This window comes from Merops nubicus, unplaced genomic scaffold, assembly GCF_000691845.1.
Source record: "Merops nubicus isolate BGI_N331 unplaced genomic scaffold, ASM69184v1 scaffold9389, whole genome shotgun sequence".
NCBI classification, from domain to species: Eukaryota; Metazoa; Chordata; class Aves; order Coraciiformes; family Meropidae; genus Merops; species Merops nubicus.
The window spans coordinates 1-18,038 of record NW_008630133.1 but is presented as its reverse complement, the minus strand read 5'-3'; the positions used below and the strand labels follow the sequence as shown (position 1 = coordinate 18,038).

Here is an 18,038-nt window from a genome sequence, read left to right as displayed (position 1 = left end):
GGCGATGACTCTCCTCAGCTGCCCCAGGACACCTGGAACAGTGATTTGCAAAACATGAAGAAACCAGTACAGTTTTCAACAGCCCTACAGCAAAATTTGTGTTCCGAAAGCTCTGAGACACCAGAGAGGGATGGCATTAACTGAAGAAGGGATGGGGAAGGGAGGCACCCTCTCTGCAGCACACTCTCTCCCTCACCCCCAGCATAGGATGCAGTTGCCAGCTTCAGAGAGTGATGGTGGGAGCCCCACCTGCTCTTTATTTCCTCCTTGTTTGAGAGATACAAACAGGGATTCTCCTGTGGCTGAAGTTCTCCTCCCATCTCGTGTGCCACTACACTATCACATCAAGAGGGAAGGGCCAAGCCAGGGGAGCTTGGTAGGTTCCCCTTTGCTGCCTGGGCTAGCAGGGATTTTTTAGCCCAAACCAATTCACATTGCTTGCTCACATGGCCCCTCCTGAACACATGTAGCCTATCTTTATGAAGAGAAGGTCCAGTACTTTCGCTTTAATTATATAGGTGTTTGAGGTCTATCATGCTACAGAGTGCACATGTCCCTTGTCTCTGTGTTCAAAAAGCAATGGGATTTCTGCTTGGCTTTTGGAAAAAAAAGGTTTTAAAAAAATCAAGCAATATGACCCTTAATTCTATACAAAGAGTATGCAAGACAACACCAAGATTTATCTGGTGAAATAATACTTCTGTGTTAATATCTGCGTGTGATATTGGCAGATAACCACTTTAGTAATAAATGCACGCTGCGTTTATGAATAAAATTTCAAAACATCATCAGATAATGGCTATTAACTGCAAAAAGAACATTGCTTGTACTTGCCTTGCTGGTAAATGCATTTAAACTGAGCAGTTTTTACAGCTTACAAATGGTTTTTATCCTTGAGAGGGTTTCCAACACAAATCAAGCCAAAAGTCTTGCAGGCAATAATTGCGCAATGCTATTAACACTTGAAAATATCTATTGATTGTAACCATGTGTGACCTTTTCTTGTATTTCTAATGCAAACCAGATTACCTGGATGTAGAAACACAGGCAGCATTGGAAAGACTCCCTGGTCCTCAGTGAGCTTATTCAGGCCATTAAATGCCCATGGCTGGAGCTGTGCACACGCAGTACCTCACTTTGAGCTCTAACCCAACACTGAGCATTCACAAGCCCAAATCACTCCAGCTTGGCCCAATACCTGTGAATTCAATGGCAAACCCATATGGGGCCCCATCAAAAGCTACAAGATTTTGTAGCTGTTCCTGCACACAGGAAATTGCCAGATTTTATAGTTTAAACTTATCTTTTTTTTTTTTCCCCTCCCATCACAAAGATCAACACAGGCCTTAGGTAGAAAGAGCATAGCAATTGCAATACTGACAAAATGCCAAATCAAAACAAAATCAAGGCTTCTGGCTCTAAATAAATATTCTATCAGTGAATTCAGACTCACCTGTCTGCAGTCAGCCTTCTTCTGAGGCAAGTCACTTGATGACTTTTATATATATGTGTATGAAAAGGTACCCACCCTATGGGCCTTGGAATGTTAATTCCTACCTTGTGTGATGACATTTGTTTTAAAATACAATAAGTAATATATATTAAGAGCTTAGAACACTTACTGTTCCTTTTATCCATAGATTTGCACAAGCAGTGGTTAATAAGACTCAGGACAACTCCATGAAAGGAAATAAATACTGTTTTTTCTCCATCAATAAGCACACTGATGCACTACAAATGACTTACAGAAAGCATTGCAGTGAATCAGTGGCAGAGGCCACTCAAAAATTAGATCCCTGTCTAGTGCTCTCTTTACTTTGCATCTGAGATCAGTCTAGAAACATTTCTAAAAGGATTTTTTTGTCTCATTTCTTCAATGATTTCAGATTGGCAAGCTTTTAATTAAGTAATATAGTTTCATATGAATTCCAAAAAAGGACAATTAAAGGAAAGCTGTGACTTGAATACTTTGAAAGCAGTGGCAAGGATTGACTTTCAGATTTGGGGTGGCAGGGTGCTGCAGCTGAATTGAGGAGGAAGGGAACTGGTCTCTCAGCAGCTGAAGCCAGAGGCAGAACACAGAGGGTCTCTGAAAGACTTGCACCTTGTGCACTTGGAGGTGGACAGACAAGGCCAGTGCCCAAACAATGCAACAAACTTAGTAGGTATTTACATTTTCCTTCTGTAGAACAAGAAAATCTGTATTAGAAAGAGATGTGTTATCTCAGATAGAGGCAAATCATTCAGTATTAACGTCCAGTTATCTTCTATAAAAACAGTATCCTGTTAGTGATAATTAACTAGCATCCCTCTGTTACTGAACCTGTGTTCATAACAATGACTTGGGACCTTTTTTTGAAAAGTAGCCTCTGACCTTAGGTAAGATTTCTTTCCTAATGTGTTGACCGCTGGCTGGTGGTACTCAAGGTTTTGAATTTAAATACTGTTTGTCTTTGCTATGTATTTCTTTCTCATTTATTACCCATTTAATCACAAATTTTCTACATTTCACAGTGCCATCACATGAATTCTTAATGCCTGCTCTGCATTGCATTGTTCTTTACATGCTCAACAAATGGCAGATGTTATGTTTAGGATTTTTTCCCCATTCATAAGTGGGATTTTTTCTTCCTAAAAACTTTATCCTCACAAAATTTGCTCACTGCCTTTTAGAACAAATGCTGAAAGCAAGCAGCCTTTATGCAGACAAGGTTGTGCTCATATATGTTGAGTAGGCTCTTCACCAGTGCACTTGTCTAAGGCACCACCATGTAAGGGGACCCATAGGATAAGAGAAAACACAATCTTCTGCTCAAAGGTGTTTGTGGGGCTATAAACCCAGAGCATCAAACTGAGGTGAAACACTTAATGAAAGTGGGCTGCATCTGTCACTAATACGGCACCATCTTTCATTTTTGTCCTAGATTTAATTTGGAAAATTATGTCAAGAGTGAAATAAGGTCTACCTCTGATAGCCCCTAACTCAACAGAAGGGATGTGGTATCACCCAGCTGTGATAGGATGCTACTTTTGATAGGCTGAAGAGAAGGTGAGTTAGAAGGCATCTTTGTGTTTATGACTACAGGAGCTTTTTCTAACTGACAAGATGTCATAAAGAGATGTCCAGGAATGGTCTGGGCTGATGTCCCTGAAAAATGTTACCTTCTCTTATAACACTACCAGACCTCTTTTTATACTTTTCTTTATTATTCTTGGCATTTTGGTTAGAAGCACAGGTTTTTTTATTCATATGATATTGCAAGACTTTAATTTAGGAGGACAGCAAGCTGCTAGCCCTCATGCTTGGTAGCAGGGAAATTATATGAAATCCATGGAAATAAGATATTAATATTAAAGAAGAAGGACATAAATATTCTAATTTTAAAACCCCCAACCCTACTATTTTAAACCTCTTTTTGCTGTTGCGTAATTGTTAAACATAAAGGATGCCCACATATATATTCCCCTCGTGCTGGAATGTGTTTAGCACAGCATGTGATTGGGAGGATGGGGATGGAAAGTCAGGGAACGAGGAGTCCATTTGGCAAATGGCATCTGCATCTTCTTAAACTTAAGAAGCAGGAAAACTTCCTGGTATCCATAGGGGCATCTTGGCAATGAACTGCAGTCAGTGACCCCCTGGGCTTTCTTTGACACTGTTAGCTACACTGAGCTAAGGGGAGTAGGGAGTGGACAAAAAAACATTACCTGACAGAACAGCATTTTCCACTCGTTTTACATAAGCTAGAAAGGAGCACACCCAATATCTAAACACACCAAGATTCTTTCTTACTCACAGATATTCACTTTATTATTGTTTTTTTTTTTTCCCTTCATGCCAAGTCATCTACCAGGGCAAGTTTTTTTTCCTTCTCCTTAATGGAGATGCCACCAAAACAGAGCACCATTTTGAAAAGCTTTATGTGTTGCACATACTTCAGGTTGCAGGCTATAGCATCACGTTTCACTGGACGGTGAGAATACTATCTAAAATTACCTGGACCAATACCCATACTAATTACTGTCTCTGTTGTGAGTTTCAGCTCTGATTTTGTAACATCATCAGGCAGATGCATTTCTCAGGTTGTTCCTTTTGTCTGAGATGCAATTATAGGCAGCACCAGCTATTCACAGATTTTATAACTGCTTTATAGGGAAGCTGCCCACGACAGCTGACGCATGTTGGATGTCTACCATTAACTGGTCAGTTAAAGATACATCCATAGCATCATCTCAAACAATCCCTCTAGAGCTGTCTTTCCCAACTTTTAAAGGGATATAGTCAGTTTGATAATTACATTTCCAGAGATTTTATTTTCTACATCTAGTATACCTGTAAGGAATGATAGCAAAGGTCTTCAAACTTGTTAGACCTAAGATCTCAGTTTCCTCTGTGTTCAGAAATGAACAGGAGCTGAGGGCTCCAATCTTGCCTTTCTGAGGAACACAGGTGGGCACTGAAATGACATCCTTCACTGCACAAAGCATGCCTGCATCCACGTTCTAAAACAAGACCAGAAGTATTTCTGAGGGAGGAAAAAAGTACTTTCCTTCTGTTCTCTAAAATGATACTTTGAATTTACTGCAGGAAGCAAGAGGTCACTGGACTAGGTGAGACTTTGGTTCACATTCCATATTAAAAACAGATCTATCACCTAAAGCAAGTCATTTGAAGTTCAAGGTGGAAGAGGGTCCTGCACATAGGTCAGAGCAATCCCAGGCACAAATACATGCTGGGCAGAGAATGGATTGAGAGCAGACCTGAGGAGAAGGACTTGGGGGTGTCGATTGACAAGAAGCTCAATATGACCCAGCAATGTGCATTTGTAACCCCAAAAGCCAACAGTATCCTGGGCTTCATCAAAAGAAGTGTGGCCAGCAGGTTGAGGGTGGTGATTTTCTCCTTCTACTCAGGTCCCGTGAGGCCCCACCTCTAGCAGTGTATTCACCTCTGGGAACCTCGACATAAGGAGGACATGGATCTGTTGGAGGAGTTCCAGAGGGCCATGAAGATGAGCAAGGGGCTGGAGCACCTCTTCCACAAGGACAGCCTGAGAGATTTGGGATTGTTTAACCTGGAGAAGAGAAAGAAAGCTGTGGAGGGACTTTTTACAAGGGCTTGTAGTGATAGGATGATGGGTAATGGGTTCAAACTGGAAGATGATAGATTTAGCTTAGGTGTAAGGAAGAAGTTCCTCACCACGAGGGTGGTGAGACACTGTAACAGGTTGCCCAGAGAAGTTGTGGATGCCCTATCCCTGGAAGTGTTCAGGGCCAGCTTGGGTGGGGATTTGAGCAACCTGGTTTCCAAACCATTCCATGATTGTGTGATATAACTATTAAGAGCATCTCTGTGTGCCTGGAATTCATGACACAAAGCATTGAGGACTGTCAACGTTTTAGAAGACAAACAGGAAACAATTTCAGACTTTTTTTCTAGGGCAGCACACTAATAAGAAATAATTAGGCAAGGAGGAAGAAGATCAGGAAAGGAATTGATGGTTTTGTGTATTATAATCACCTGATTTGCATACAATGTCATCTTGGGAAAAGCCAATGGTTACTGGAGACTGCATGGTATGTGAAACAGATAAGTTAATTTTTAAACCTTTTTATGAGCCACATGTTGAAATCATACCACCAGGCAGATGATACCTGAACAGGTTGTGTTCAAAATCAGACGGTATATTAACACACGCTCGGCACGGAGCTGACACAGCTACATGGCTCTTGGATCAGTGGTGGTTCATTTTATGCAGCTCAAGCCATGGCTGTAATAGGTAATTCAGAAAAATGTAGCCTTAGAATATGCACCTCACAGGATCTCTGGAAGCAAGCTTTCTTAACTGCTTCCTTTCCATTAACAAGCATCAAGTGTCTCTCAGGGCACATGGACTTAAAAATTAATCCACCAAATTTGAACAAGAGTTTTTGGGTGATGCTCTGGTCTCTTATGTACTACTTTAGCCAGTTTGATGTGTTAGCTTAAACTGAAGAAGGTTTGGACACACATTCCCTTTTGTAGTGTACAAAATGGTTATCCATCCTGCTGGAAGGCACAAGGAGCATCTGGGAGACTGCAATGTCTTGGATCACCACAATCATATTAAACAGGCTTACCACTGAGGCTTCAAAGCACGACTCAAGAAAAAGTATCAGAGTAGGCCTTCAGAGCGGTAATTTGCTCAAATGTGGTGGAATCTAGCTATTTATCCTTTAGGGGTTAGTTCAGGGACAACATCCCCCTCAGAACAGTTCTAAAATATTCTACTGTAGCTTCAGCTACCCTCCACTTTCAATCCCTAGAGAGGCTTTCCTTAAACTCTGGAGTGTAACTCTCACACTGTCATGTATAGCTGTTCTAAAGAGACAGATCAACACACTACAGACAGAATTTTCCTTCAAAAAAGTGGAATACACAGCTATTGAATATGCAGCAAGTACAAAAGTCATATTATTTCTGCACCAGCTTGTGTGTGTGTGTGCATGGGAGAGGGAAAAAGAGAGCATCCCCCACACGGGGTTGAGAACACAGGCTTTCCTCTTTGTTGGGAGACAAAGGGCTTATTTTAGAAACAATATTTTGCAAAGCCCAAACTTTCTATAGAAATTTCTGTAGAAAAGTATTAATTTTAGAATTTCTACACAGGAAATAGCAAATGTGATTACTTGGAACTGGGGACCGGAAGGCATCAATTCAGCTTTCGAATTGGTCTCCCTTAATGACCCCTATTAACTATACTTGCAAGCACTACAATCTGCTAATGGGGTCTGAGAGCACTTGCTCAGCTGTTGCCCTCTTCAGAGTCTGTTTCTTCTCATCACATCTCTTTCAAGGACCAGACTTCTTCACACTTCCTAAATCCCAAAGCTCAACTCAGCACTTAACTTCTAGGCAATTTTTTTGAAGCAGACCATCACAAGCACAGCATAGGATCAACCAGTGATCAAAGAATGCCCAGTCAAGTCCAAACAATCTAGCATTAAGAGCTAAACAACACAGATCTAGTTTGGTTGTTATTGTCTCCATGCATTTCTTTAATGATTACTTCATGCAAGCATCAAGCACACACTTAAGCACTAATCATTACTAAAGTTACATGCCCAGTTCATGCATAAGCCCTAGAACTTCAAAAGCTACACATAAATATTTCTCACCTCTTTATTGCATAATACCCTTTCATGGCTAACACATGCCAGACCAGGTACCATTTTGTGATTAGTCTAGGCTCAGGAACCTTATTTAGTCATGTCCTTACATACACGATCTGCTGTAAGCAATCACATGCAACCTGCAGCCTTCCTAGATATTGTGTGTGTTGTCATCATCATCATCTTCTCATCTATTGGCCATACTGCCACTAGATCACTGTTGACAAAGTTAAGCTTTGTGCTTTTCAAGTCTGTACAGCTGACATTTGGTTCAGTTGTTGTTCTCAGTATTGTTTACACTTCCAGCTTGCTGACCCAGGTCTTATTATCATGGACAACTCATTATTTAATCTTCACTGCAAAACCACCAAGCTCTACCACAGAATAATTTGTTCCTCACTACTCAGACTAGTTTTACAGTTCTTAAATGTTTTTTAAGTTTCAGCCAAAATAAAATTCTTGGACTTGGATTGTCCCTCTCAAAGTAATACGCAAAGCAAGAATGGAGATCTTACCAAGAGGACAATTCAATGACAGCTGTAATCATTATCAAAAACAGAAAATGCAGAAAGCAGACATGAAAGTAAGACTCAAAGCAGACAGATCTGTGAGGCTGCTACTTCAAAATAAATGCAAACTTATTAGTACAAACAGTCTCAACTTCACCCAAACTGCAACCTCCTTGTATCAGCACTGGTATGCATGTGGCCATATTACAAGCCAGATGAAGGAAGAGGTCTAACTGAAGATTAACCTAGAAAAACTTCAGCAGCTTAAATTGTTTGTAGTGGGGCTACTCACACATGAAACTGATTAACCTCTAACAACGCACCATGCTGGAATCCTGACAAGCCCAGGTGCCACACAGCATGCGACTCCATGAGACATGATTTTATACTTCCATAGCCTGTTCAATGTAATTAAGACTCAGAGATGAGTCCTGCTAAGGCACTCTTAAAAATACTGTTGGGACATTGGTTTCCAAAATTAATTTTCATGCTACTGGATGGGAGAAAAAGAAGAAAGAAAAAAAGGCATTTTCTAGTGCATTTAAAGAGTTGTGTGTTATAAAGGGGATAGTCTTCTTTATCCTTCTAGTAGATTAATGGACAGCTGTGTACATCTTAAGCTTATTGCCTTTTCAAAGTGATGTTGTAATGTCAGAACTGTGTGTAGTTTGCAAGCAATCTAAAAAGAGCTCATGCAACTTTCTGATGGACTGTATTAAAAGAAAAAAAAAAAGCACAGCCCCTAGAACACCTTATTTGAAAGGATGCAAAAGTCAACATTAGAATTAAAATAATTTTATTCAATGTACATGAACAGAAACAAAATATAATTTTTAAAACTTACTTGAAGAGATATATTGCTGGGCTGGCCCCATCACAAGTGTTCTCCGCTACGAGGCAGCAAAACTGACTAGACCCACTTACTGCTTTTTGGACCAACAAGATTCAAAGTACCACCTCACAAGAGTCCTTCAGCACACAGCAAACTATTTTGAAAACCAAAGAAAAACGCATCAACTCTTCACCTAGCCAGAAACTTTTAATTGTGTTCCACGGAAGGTCTTCCTTGAAAGTTCCATCCGTTACCAAAGAAGAGTACACAGTATGCGGCGCTATGTCTAAGCTCAATGGATCAAGGTTTCTCCCAAATACTTTTCTCTATTCTACTCTCTTGTACAAAGCATCTGCTATAAAATCCACACACTCAAAACCACAGAATTATACAAACCCGTGAGCAAGGCTGTTTTCAGTATGCTTGTTGCTATGTGCTGTTACCCGGTGTATCAGTTTTAACATGTGGTGGACATAGGTGGTAAAAGGGCTTTTCTCTTGACCACCTACTTCAGCATTTACAAGTTACCACTATTTTTATAACTTAGAGTGCAATGTAGTTAAGTTGTAGTTAAATTATGTCATGATATGGCACTGTAAGATAAGCAATCATTTGCTAAAATGCACCATTCCTTTACTATCAATTTTGTGGTGCTTTACCGATGATATAAATAATAATTTAAAAAGGCAACTAGAAGAGGAACTTTTAGGGGAAAATCTTTTAAAAATCTGGTTATCATCTCCTTTAATAAAGAAAATTAGGAAAAAAACCCTGGAACTGTCAGGTTCAAGGAAAACAATAGGAAGTAGCCCCTCACACAACAGTGTTAAACTGTGGACTCTGTGCCATATGACGTGGATGCCAGGACACTATGAGGACTTAAAGAGATTTTTCTTCCACAATTTTAACCAGCAAACGCTCTCAGACACAGAGTTCCCCAAGCCACAGATTGCTTAGAGTATATTCTGGGGTAGCACTGCTACCTGCTCATTCTGTTTCCATTCTTCCTTGTGCATCTGTTTCTGGCCACAGAGACTGGATGCTGGGCCAGAGGGACCTTTGGTCTGACTTGGGACAACTGTTTGCAAGTTAGTTCAAAACACTTCATAAACTTACACTTAAGACAAATTTCATCATTTGCCACGTTATTTAGTTAGAATGACTCAGGTTTTTGAGTTACAAATGGCTTCAAAAAGAGGGAAAAAAAAAAAAGCTTTTTTCTGCTGTGACTCAGTTGTATAAAACTATATAGAAAAATGAGCATTATGTGCAGCTGTAATGAAGAGCAGTAAGGTTTATATAAAACATTCTTAGAAATGTACCAAGCATAAACAAAAGATGATTTACAAATACATTTATTTAGCTGTTCTTCTAGTCATCATCAGAATCTGAATCATATTTCTTTCCTCTGATGGTTTTCTTATCCAACTTTGTGAAGTTTGTTCCAAATTTCTTCTGACTTTGAAAAGGTGGGTCCATCAAGTTTCCACTAGAGGAAAAGAGTACGATACGTTGATTAAAGCCATATTCATGCAGACAGTAAGCAGCATCTCTAATTACCTGTTCCTCCAGAGAAACATGGTAAGAGAAAACAATGCCTACTCCCTAAAGCCACCCTAGGCAGCACTGTGGTGGGTGCTGCTAGCCTGGATCACTGGAGTTCAGACAGGAGTGGGAGTGCTGGCAGCACCTGTGAGCAGAGCTCTAGGATAAAAACTGTCTGAAAGGGCTTTTGCTGCAACCTGATCATGCTAAAGACGAGCACCTACCAGATGAAACAGAAACCAGGGAGTCACAGACAGACTTTTTAAAACAAACAAGGATCCACAAATACAAAAGAAGCTGCAATTTTGCAACGGGGACTTCAGAGTAGAAACGAAGAGTCAAAACTGGGTTTTCTACTGCCAGATGTCACCTTGTACTATCGCTGCCTAGGCCAGGCAGAGCAGCTACTCCAGCAGTCACTGAACTCCAGCTAGTGGACTCTGGAGCCACCCACACCTCAACATGCACATATGACCCTGTAGTGCCTTTCTCAGGAGCATGTGGGTCTGTGGGTTGCTGGGAACAGCAGGTGTTCACATTAAAGCTGGAGCACCCACAGCTCCTACAGCAAGGGGTGTGTGTCCAAAGAGGGGAATCCCATCCCCTTGCTCAGGAAAGGGTGTGTGCATGATTTCACTCACATGGCCTGTGAGGCACTTCTGTCTATGAGCGAGTGAGCAACTAGGACCTTCAGGAATTACAGAAGGGTGTTTAGAAATTTGTAGGTGCTAACATTTTGTAGGTAATATTTTGCTGACATTGAGCCTACATGCACAGTTCACTGATTGCTAGTTAACTGCATGTCAGTAATAAGTCAATACACCACCCAGAACCTGGTTTTGGTCAACAAACAGTTTTCCCCTTAAATACAGTATATCCTTTCACCATCTGCTACCCCACAGGCTGAAGGAATGCAGCTGCTGCTAGGCTCTGAGAAGGACGACCTCTTCAGGAACTCCAGAGAGCAGGACATTACATTCAGAGCAGTGTGCAAATACAACACTTGTACATAAATGGCTCTCTCCTGGCGTGGATCTCCTGGGCTCTGCAGACATTGTGTTTCACCTTGCAAAGCCAGGATACTAAACTCATGGTCTAGCAAAAGGAACAATGAACAAAACAACTGCCCCACTCCACGAGGAGCTAAGAGCAGAACAGAGTCAAGTAAGAAATAATATTATGCTGTAAACCAACATACCAACATTTAGCAAATTCAATGCAGCTTGGCACAGCTCCACTGAAAGATTTCTCCCTCAAAAAGCTGCTGCTGTTTAGAATATATATCCAAGCTGTCTTTGACTCTTCTATGCATTTGCTTGTTACTGAACTGGGAAGTGAGTATCGCCACTTGTTTTGAACTAGAAATTTTAATTTCAGTCATTTAATCTGAAGTTTGATAGCTATTAAGCTAAACTGAACAGCCTTTAAGATACAACAGTACTTCTTGCCAAAATTTGTAAAGTAGACATTGAAATAAACTCAGATAATGAAGTTTAAAAAACAGCCAAAGACATTAAAATCAGAAGTGCAAAATTAACCTAAGAAGATACAGATGATGTTCTAGCCAGAATCTGGAAAGCAAAGCAGAAAGTTCTGGTACATGAGCCTCCTGGAAAGTTGTGCTGAGTTAGCTTCTTCTGCCTTCTATCTTGCAATCCTAAATGTGGGATTTGTGATGATTATATTGTACTGCTACACTATTTGCACTTCTGCAAATATTTTCACTTTCTATACCTATTATTATATACTTATTTTCACTTTCTGTACTGTTCATTGGAAAAAAACTCAACATGTTGACATATGCAATATAGACTAAAGTACAGTGTGAGGATGACTTGATGAGTTCTCCCTGAAGTGAGATTAAAAATACTCAAATGTGACTGCATTGCAACTGTGACATCTAAGCATCTTTAGCTGATTTAGGAAGGATTACATTGAAGATGCATGACTCTGAGAGGCCATATCAAAGCAGCACAGCTACCCCAAACACATCATGGCAACAACTGTATTTTTATTACTGTTGAAAAAGAACAATGTGAAGCTCATTATGTCTCAATAATTTGCCAAAAAAAAAATACTCTCTTCTTTCCCTTGCCACAGTACACAGAATAACTGGATTAAACTCCTGTGTGTCTTAAGCATACAACATATCAAAATTACAAACATGTAGAGATTCTCCTGTGTGCAACAACGCTCTCCTTGCACTGTCTGAAAAGAAAACAATCACAAAACAATTCATTACCTGTAATTAATGACGGCTGCACAGCCTAACCTCCATTCTAAGGTCTCTGTAGTGAAATCATCAGTATTGCCGAGGTCAGTAAAGCCTACAACGTAGTCTTGTGTTTTTCCATCTTTCACCAGTGCTAGAGTGGGAATTACTTTGATGCGCAGTCTCTCGCACAAGAAAGGTGATTTTTCAGCATTTAATTTCAAGAACTTTGTCTCAATATGCTTTTTTGCCAAAACAGTCAAATGTTTGTCCATTATTTGGCACCTGTGGGGAAAAAAAGAAGTGTCAGAATCAATAGGCTGATGACTATGTACTCTAGAGAAAAGGAACAGTAAAGAGCTAGTTCTATCATGTTTGTTGCTCAGACATGACCTTCGTAATTCTGAATTTAGTTTCAACAGAAACTGTGTTTCAGAGGTAGCTGGATTTAATGACTAATAGGGTAACAGCCTGGAGCATCTTTCTCGCACAATTACACCATCCATTTCTCTAATTTCTTCCTAATTACTCCAACATACACCTGAAAGCCTCTCTCTTTTCTTGAGGCTTGCATTTATTGATGAAATTTCCCCCTGACTTCTATTCTTCCTGCTCTAGCTTCACAGTCTGTCAGCTGGAAAAATTACTTGATAACGAACTTCTTATCTTCAGAGAAGTACTCTCAAGATGGTGTTTTGGTTTTTTTTCAGTCATCACATCCACAACTGAGATGCAGTAACTCACTTCACAGAAGAAAAAAGCACAACAAAATGTGATTTGCACAGACTGCTTCAGTAATGCTATAGGCAAAAATATTTCACTCTTCTGTTGCAATGGAATGGGAGTGAGCACATAATTATTGTTTCTCGGATGAAGGACAGTAACATGAATTGACCAAAATACTTCTCAGATGGCAGAGATCTGTGCAGTTGTCATCTGCAGTCTCAACTTTCTGGATTGTCTTCTTTAAGCAGTTTGGCTTAGCTGCAGGAACTCTGTGATGCAACGTCCTTAACTCAAAAAAGGCTGGAGTGGGCAAGGATGAAAGCAACTCGGTATTGTGGCTGGCAAACCGGACACACTAGCTTCAAGCTGGTTGTCAGCATGACACATTTTACAAAGCACTTTCTCTTTTCTTTTTATTTTCCTCTTTTCTCTCAAAGAACTTAGTGAAAGTTCTTTTTCCTAAGTCTACAGACTTTGTTGGTTCAAGAAAAAAAGAACCAAACAACCCAAACCTGTTCTAAGCTACTTTATTTGCAGGGACAGTCTTTTAACCTCCTTGAGTAAAAGCTAGCCAAATGCAATTGCTTCAGGTATTTCTGAAACTTAAATGTTTAACTTAGAAAATGTAGGATGCAAATACCTCACTGCATACTCCAGCTTTGACAGCTCTTTCAGTTTCTCACACTGAAGCTATTGCAGTTTATGTTCTCCAAGCCAGAGAGAACATTAACACCTTCAGGGGGTGGGTGGGGGGCAAAACAGCCAACCACCAACAGGACAACAGGCTCCTCCTTCCACAAACTACTCTCTGCAACTGTCTTTTAACAGAAGACATGGAAACAGACCCACTGAGGAACAGCCTACAACCCAGAACTTCTGAAATTCTCCCAAGGAAGTGGGAGATCTTATTTTAGGTCCCTATTTTGAGTCAGGACATGTTCTCAGATCTAGGTCTCTTGCACCCTAAAAAAGTGACATAATGAGAAAGGCACTGGCACAAAGGGAAAGCAGCTGCAACTGGTATCCACAGATCATTTCAAAGTAAAAGGTTAAATTCTGAGGATGCTGAGACAAGTTTGTTTATATTTTTAGTTTCATTTGACAGAACTGTCCAAAATCTCTGTCTGGAATAGCTAAAGTCATCTTCTGGAAATGCTGCTCTTCTATGGGTCACCACATTTACAGACCTGGCTGCCTCAGACTAAATCAATAATGAAACACAACACTCTCTGAAATACTGTCAGAGAAGTTAAACATTTTTATTCTCATCGGCTATGTAACAGAGGGTTAATTGTTGTCAAATCATGTTCTGATTAAATGGAATGGGAAAAAAAATCCAGTGTCTTGAGAAGGGATCAAGATTTGGAAAATGAAGGAATCTGAACACTTCTAAAAATGCCTATTTATGTGTGGGGTTTGAAAGAACAAATGAACATGTCTGGTTTGTAGATATCTACAAACAAAAGGTTTCTTGAGCACAGCTCATTTACTATACCTGAATGTTGTATCTCTGTAGAAATGGCAAACCACGTTTTTACTTTCTTTGACTTCTTGGAAAAAGTCTCTCTCACTTGGGATTTCTCTGTATTCTCCATGTCCTTTTGAAAGCCACTCCTTTTGTAAAACATAAAAAGAAATATTTAGTATGGAGTTTGTTAGTCCTGCACCCATTATGCAAGCTCTACAGCTTTTAAGAAGAATAAGAGGGGGCCTGCAGTAGAAACCCATTTCATACAGCAATGGAATGAGAAACAAATTATTTCCCCTCCTTTAGTTCTATCCTGAGAATGCACAAATGCCACTAGGCTAGACAAAACTTTTGGGTCATCCCTTTCTTAAAAAGAGGTGTGTGGTTGAGCAGTAAGGTTACCTTACACATCCTGTATAGAGCTGCACAGATTTCTGCAGTGCAGCCTGTTAGTTACACTAGGGTAGCATAAAGTGAACATCAATGACAGTAAATTCTCAGTGTCTGAAAATCGCTAATTGACAGCTTTGGCTACTTTCTCAAAAATGCTTTTGGATACTCAAAGAACTCTTGCCTAAAACTGATTCAAGACATTATGTTTATTAAAACAGATTTATTCTAATTTTTCTCTCTGTGAAAAAAATAAGGGAGAACAAAGCCCACTAACTCACCTGCAACAGATGATGTTTATCTATCAAATATACACTGAAGGCATGTTAACATGAGCCAGGCTTCCAGAAAACCATTCAGAAAACACACCCATACCCTTAGTCATAAACTGTATGGAGAAACAATTTCACAAGCTAATATTTACAGGCACCTTAAAAAAAATACCCAATTAAGTGTGCAAATACAGTTTAGAAAAAGCCAGTCTTTTAGATTTTGCAACAAATGCACTTAAGAAAAAAACTCCAGCTTCTACAATACTGTAAATTCACTGTAATGTACTAGAACAAGTACAGATTAAATGATTAGAAGTAGTGTGGTATGACAGAACTTGACAGAAACCTTTAGTTTCCAGTGGAGGAAAAAAACTTAGGTATGTCTTGCAGTTTTGTCTGAGTGGAGTGGGGAAAAAAAAAGGCAAACTAAAAATATTCTGTAAGCTAAATCAGGGTAGAACAAAGAATTTCTTGAATGTTGTACACATTAAAAATGCATAGAAGTATGAGCACATGAAGAAGCCATCAACGGTGGGTATGCATTAATTCCTTCTGCACAACAGTGTGGCAGCAAGCTCCTTTTACTGAGTAGCGAGTGTCCTTCCTCACATTTGCATTTGAAAACTCCTGACAACAGTGATTTAAGATCAACTGACATGAACAAGTTTTCACATGAGAACTACCACCTGTACTTGGTCCCAGTGACTTCTGAAAGAGGAAAACACTAGAACCAAATATAAACTGAACTGAAGACAATCAAATAGTGTGACACTTTCACTGCTTCTGTGTTTAAAGAATCAAAGCTGCTAACACTGTCTGTGTTCCAGCATCCTAACCACACCACAACATTTTATTGGCTTCCCACTCCAAAGCAAAGCATCAGCTTCTATGGGTTCCACCACAGCCAGAGCATCTCTCCTAACCCAGTCACCTGCTCCTCAGCCCCGTCTGCTCCTTCATTCAGGTTTGCCTAGATGGAGTAAGCTGAGAAACCTACAGCTTTGTACTTACAATTCAGGTCTCACATCATACATTACCAAAATTTTGGTGAGAACCATGTTCAAAGAGACTTTTGGGGAGCATAAAGACTACAACTTAGAATAAGGTATCAGTGACTAAAGCAGAATTTCTTTCCTGCAAGAATAAGCAAGCAGTTGTAAAAAGACAACATTTCATTGGGTAAGAAGGAGCAGGACAAAAAATTCCACCCTAGGAACAAGGAAAGACCTGGTATCATACTTGTGCAAAATAGCTTCACTTAAATGATGTAAGTAACAACCTCCAGAATTCAGAAGCTTAAGAAGCCTAAAAGTTTATCACTAGGTTGCCTACAAGGCTTACAATTCCAGATAGCAATGTTCAGTGAATACAGCCACACTCCAATTTTGGTATGAAACTCTACCCCATCCTTATTGTAAACAATCACAGAGGTTCTTCTCTCCTCCTGTTAAAAAGCACACAGCATGCACACATGGGCAGACACTTTCCTGGATAACTTAAAATTAAAAACTACAGAAAAGAGAGAAAGGAGGAAAAACACCCCAAACCAACAAGCAACTCCAAAGCAATTATTTCACATATACAATTTCCCTAGGATTTCTGAATAGTCTGTCACGCTGTACACATCCAGAGTCTGTATTACTACAAGAATTACTTGTTTCTGCTGCTGGGCCTTTTTTAGTGCCTCAAGCCTCCTTTGTTTAAGGCGTTCCAATTCATCTTCATCCATTTGGTCCAGCTTCTGCATTTCAGCATCCAGATGTTCTTCCACAACCTTGGTAGTCTGAAGTATTTCATTCTCCAGAACTTTTTGAAGTATTTCAACAGAAGTATCAGCGGCCATCTTTAACTAGAAAGGGATCTCTTCAGAGCTGTGGAAATAGTGATACATGGAATTAACAATCTATACAAGCACTTAAAATCCTCACCTCTGGCTGACTTGCAGCTCACACTGTAGCGAAACAAAATGCTATGCTATTTGAAGACAACAGTAGATCTTTTCTGTATTGCAGCTCCCTCTGGAGAACACTTTCATAATGAACACAGATGGCAACAAAGACACCAGTCAAGTCCTATTCTCTCAATCCCAAAGGCAGATGTTGAAAGCACACAGGAACCTGAAATTACTTGTCAGCACAAAGAAATAAAATCTACCAGTTCCAAAGGAACACTCATCCTAAACCAGGTCCATTTACCTTTAATAAATACATCTTCTGGTTTCACAAGTTACAAGCTGCTGGGAGGAGGTGCAAGATGTCTCAGAATAAGTCCAAGCAATGCTTAGCATTTAAGTTTTCACCAGTACTTTAAATGCAATTACTTTAATTAACTGGATGCATGTTAAAATATTTAAATATGAATCAACACTCCTCAGCTAAAAGACAAGGTGGCTGACAGCAAATGCTTTATGTCGATACTCTGCATCAATTAATACAAGGGAACTGCTATTGCCAACACCACCCTATGGCAGCCAGCAAAGGGATTTATAAACCCCCAACAACCACTACCAAACTGTTGTGTGAAGAAAGACAGCTAAAGTAGTTTTCCATAAAGTTCTCCCTGCCCAAACACTGCAAGAGGCACAAAATACTACGACTGAGGTGCATGAAGAACTGGGGTAACATAACTGATTGATCTCCAGAATAACCTTAGGCTACAAAAAACTGCCACTGTAACAAGTGACAGTTTGAAAAGGGGGGCGGGTGTACAGTCACGCTAGTCAGATTCTTAACCTGCAGGCCACGGATTTGATGTGCTGAATTTGGGTTCCAGACTACTCGTGGCTGTATTTCAAGACGGCCGAAACAGCAGTGCCAGCGGCTTTGCAAGCACGCCGCGTACAGAGGCAAGGCAGCACTTTAAGCAGTGACGGGCAGAGTACCAAGACCACGGCTAAACTCCAAGCGTAACGCGACATCAGCAGTGCTCAGCC

At 40.1% G+C, this 18,038-nt stretch overlaps 1 protein-coding gene across 1 annotated transcript; it reads right to left on the bottom strand.

The window, feature by feature from the left end:
• Window positions 1-9,674: 9,674 nt before the first annotated feature.
• On the bottom strand, window positions 9,675-16,978 carry TXNDC9 (thioredoxin domain containing 9). Its single transcript, XM_008947166.1, has 4 exons — window positions 16,761-16,978; window positions 14,472-14,590; window positions 12,281-12,535; window positions 9,675-9,982 (listed from the first exon to the last, which is right to left on the bottom strand). Exons 1-4 carry the CDS (start codon window positions 16,947-16,949, stop codon window positions 9,865-9,867), a joined length of 681 nt encoding a protein of 226 aa, XP_008945414.1. The 5' UTR covers window positions 16,950-16,978; the 3' UTR covers window positions 9,675-9,864.
• Between the last annotated feature and the right edge of the window lie 1,060 nt (window positions 16,979-18,038).

Coding starts and splice junctions, on each gene's coding strand:
- TXNDC9 (XM_008947166.1), bottom strand. CDS start 16,949: ATGGCCGCTGATACTTCTGTTGAAATACTTCAAAAAGTTCTGGAGAAT. Junction 12,536..14,471: donor TACAGAGATACAACATTCAG/GTATAGTAAATG, acceptor TTTTCCCCACAG/GTGCCAAATAATGGACAAAC. Junction 9,983..12,280: donor GCAGCCGTCATTAATTACAG/GTAATGAATTGT, acceptor CTTTTCCTCTAG/TGGAAACTTGATGGACCCAC.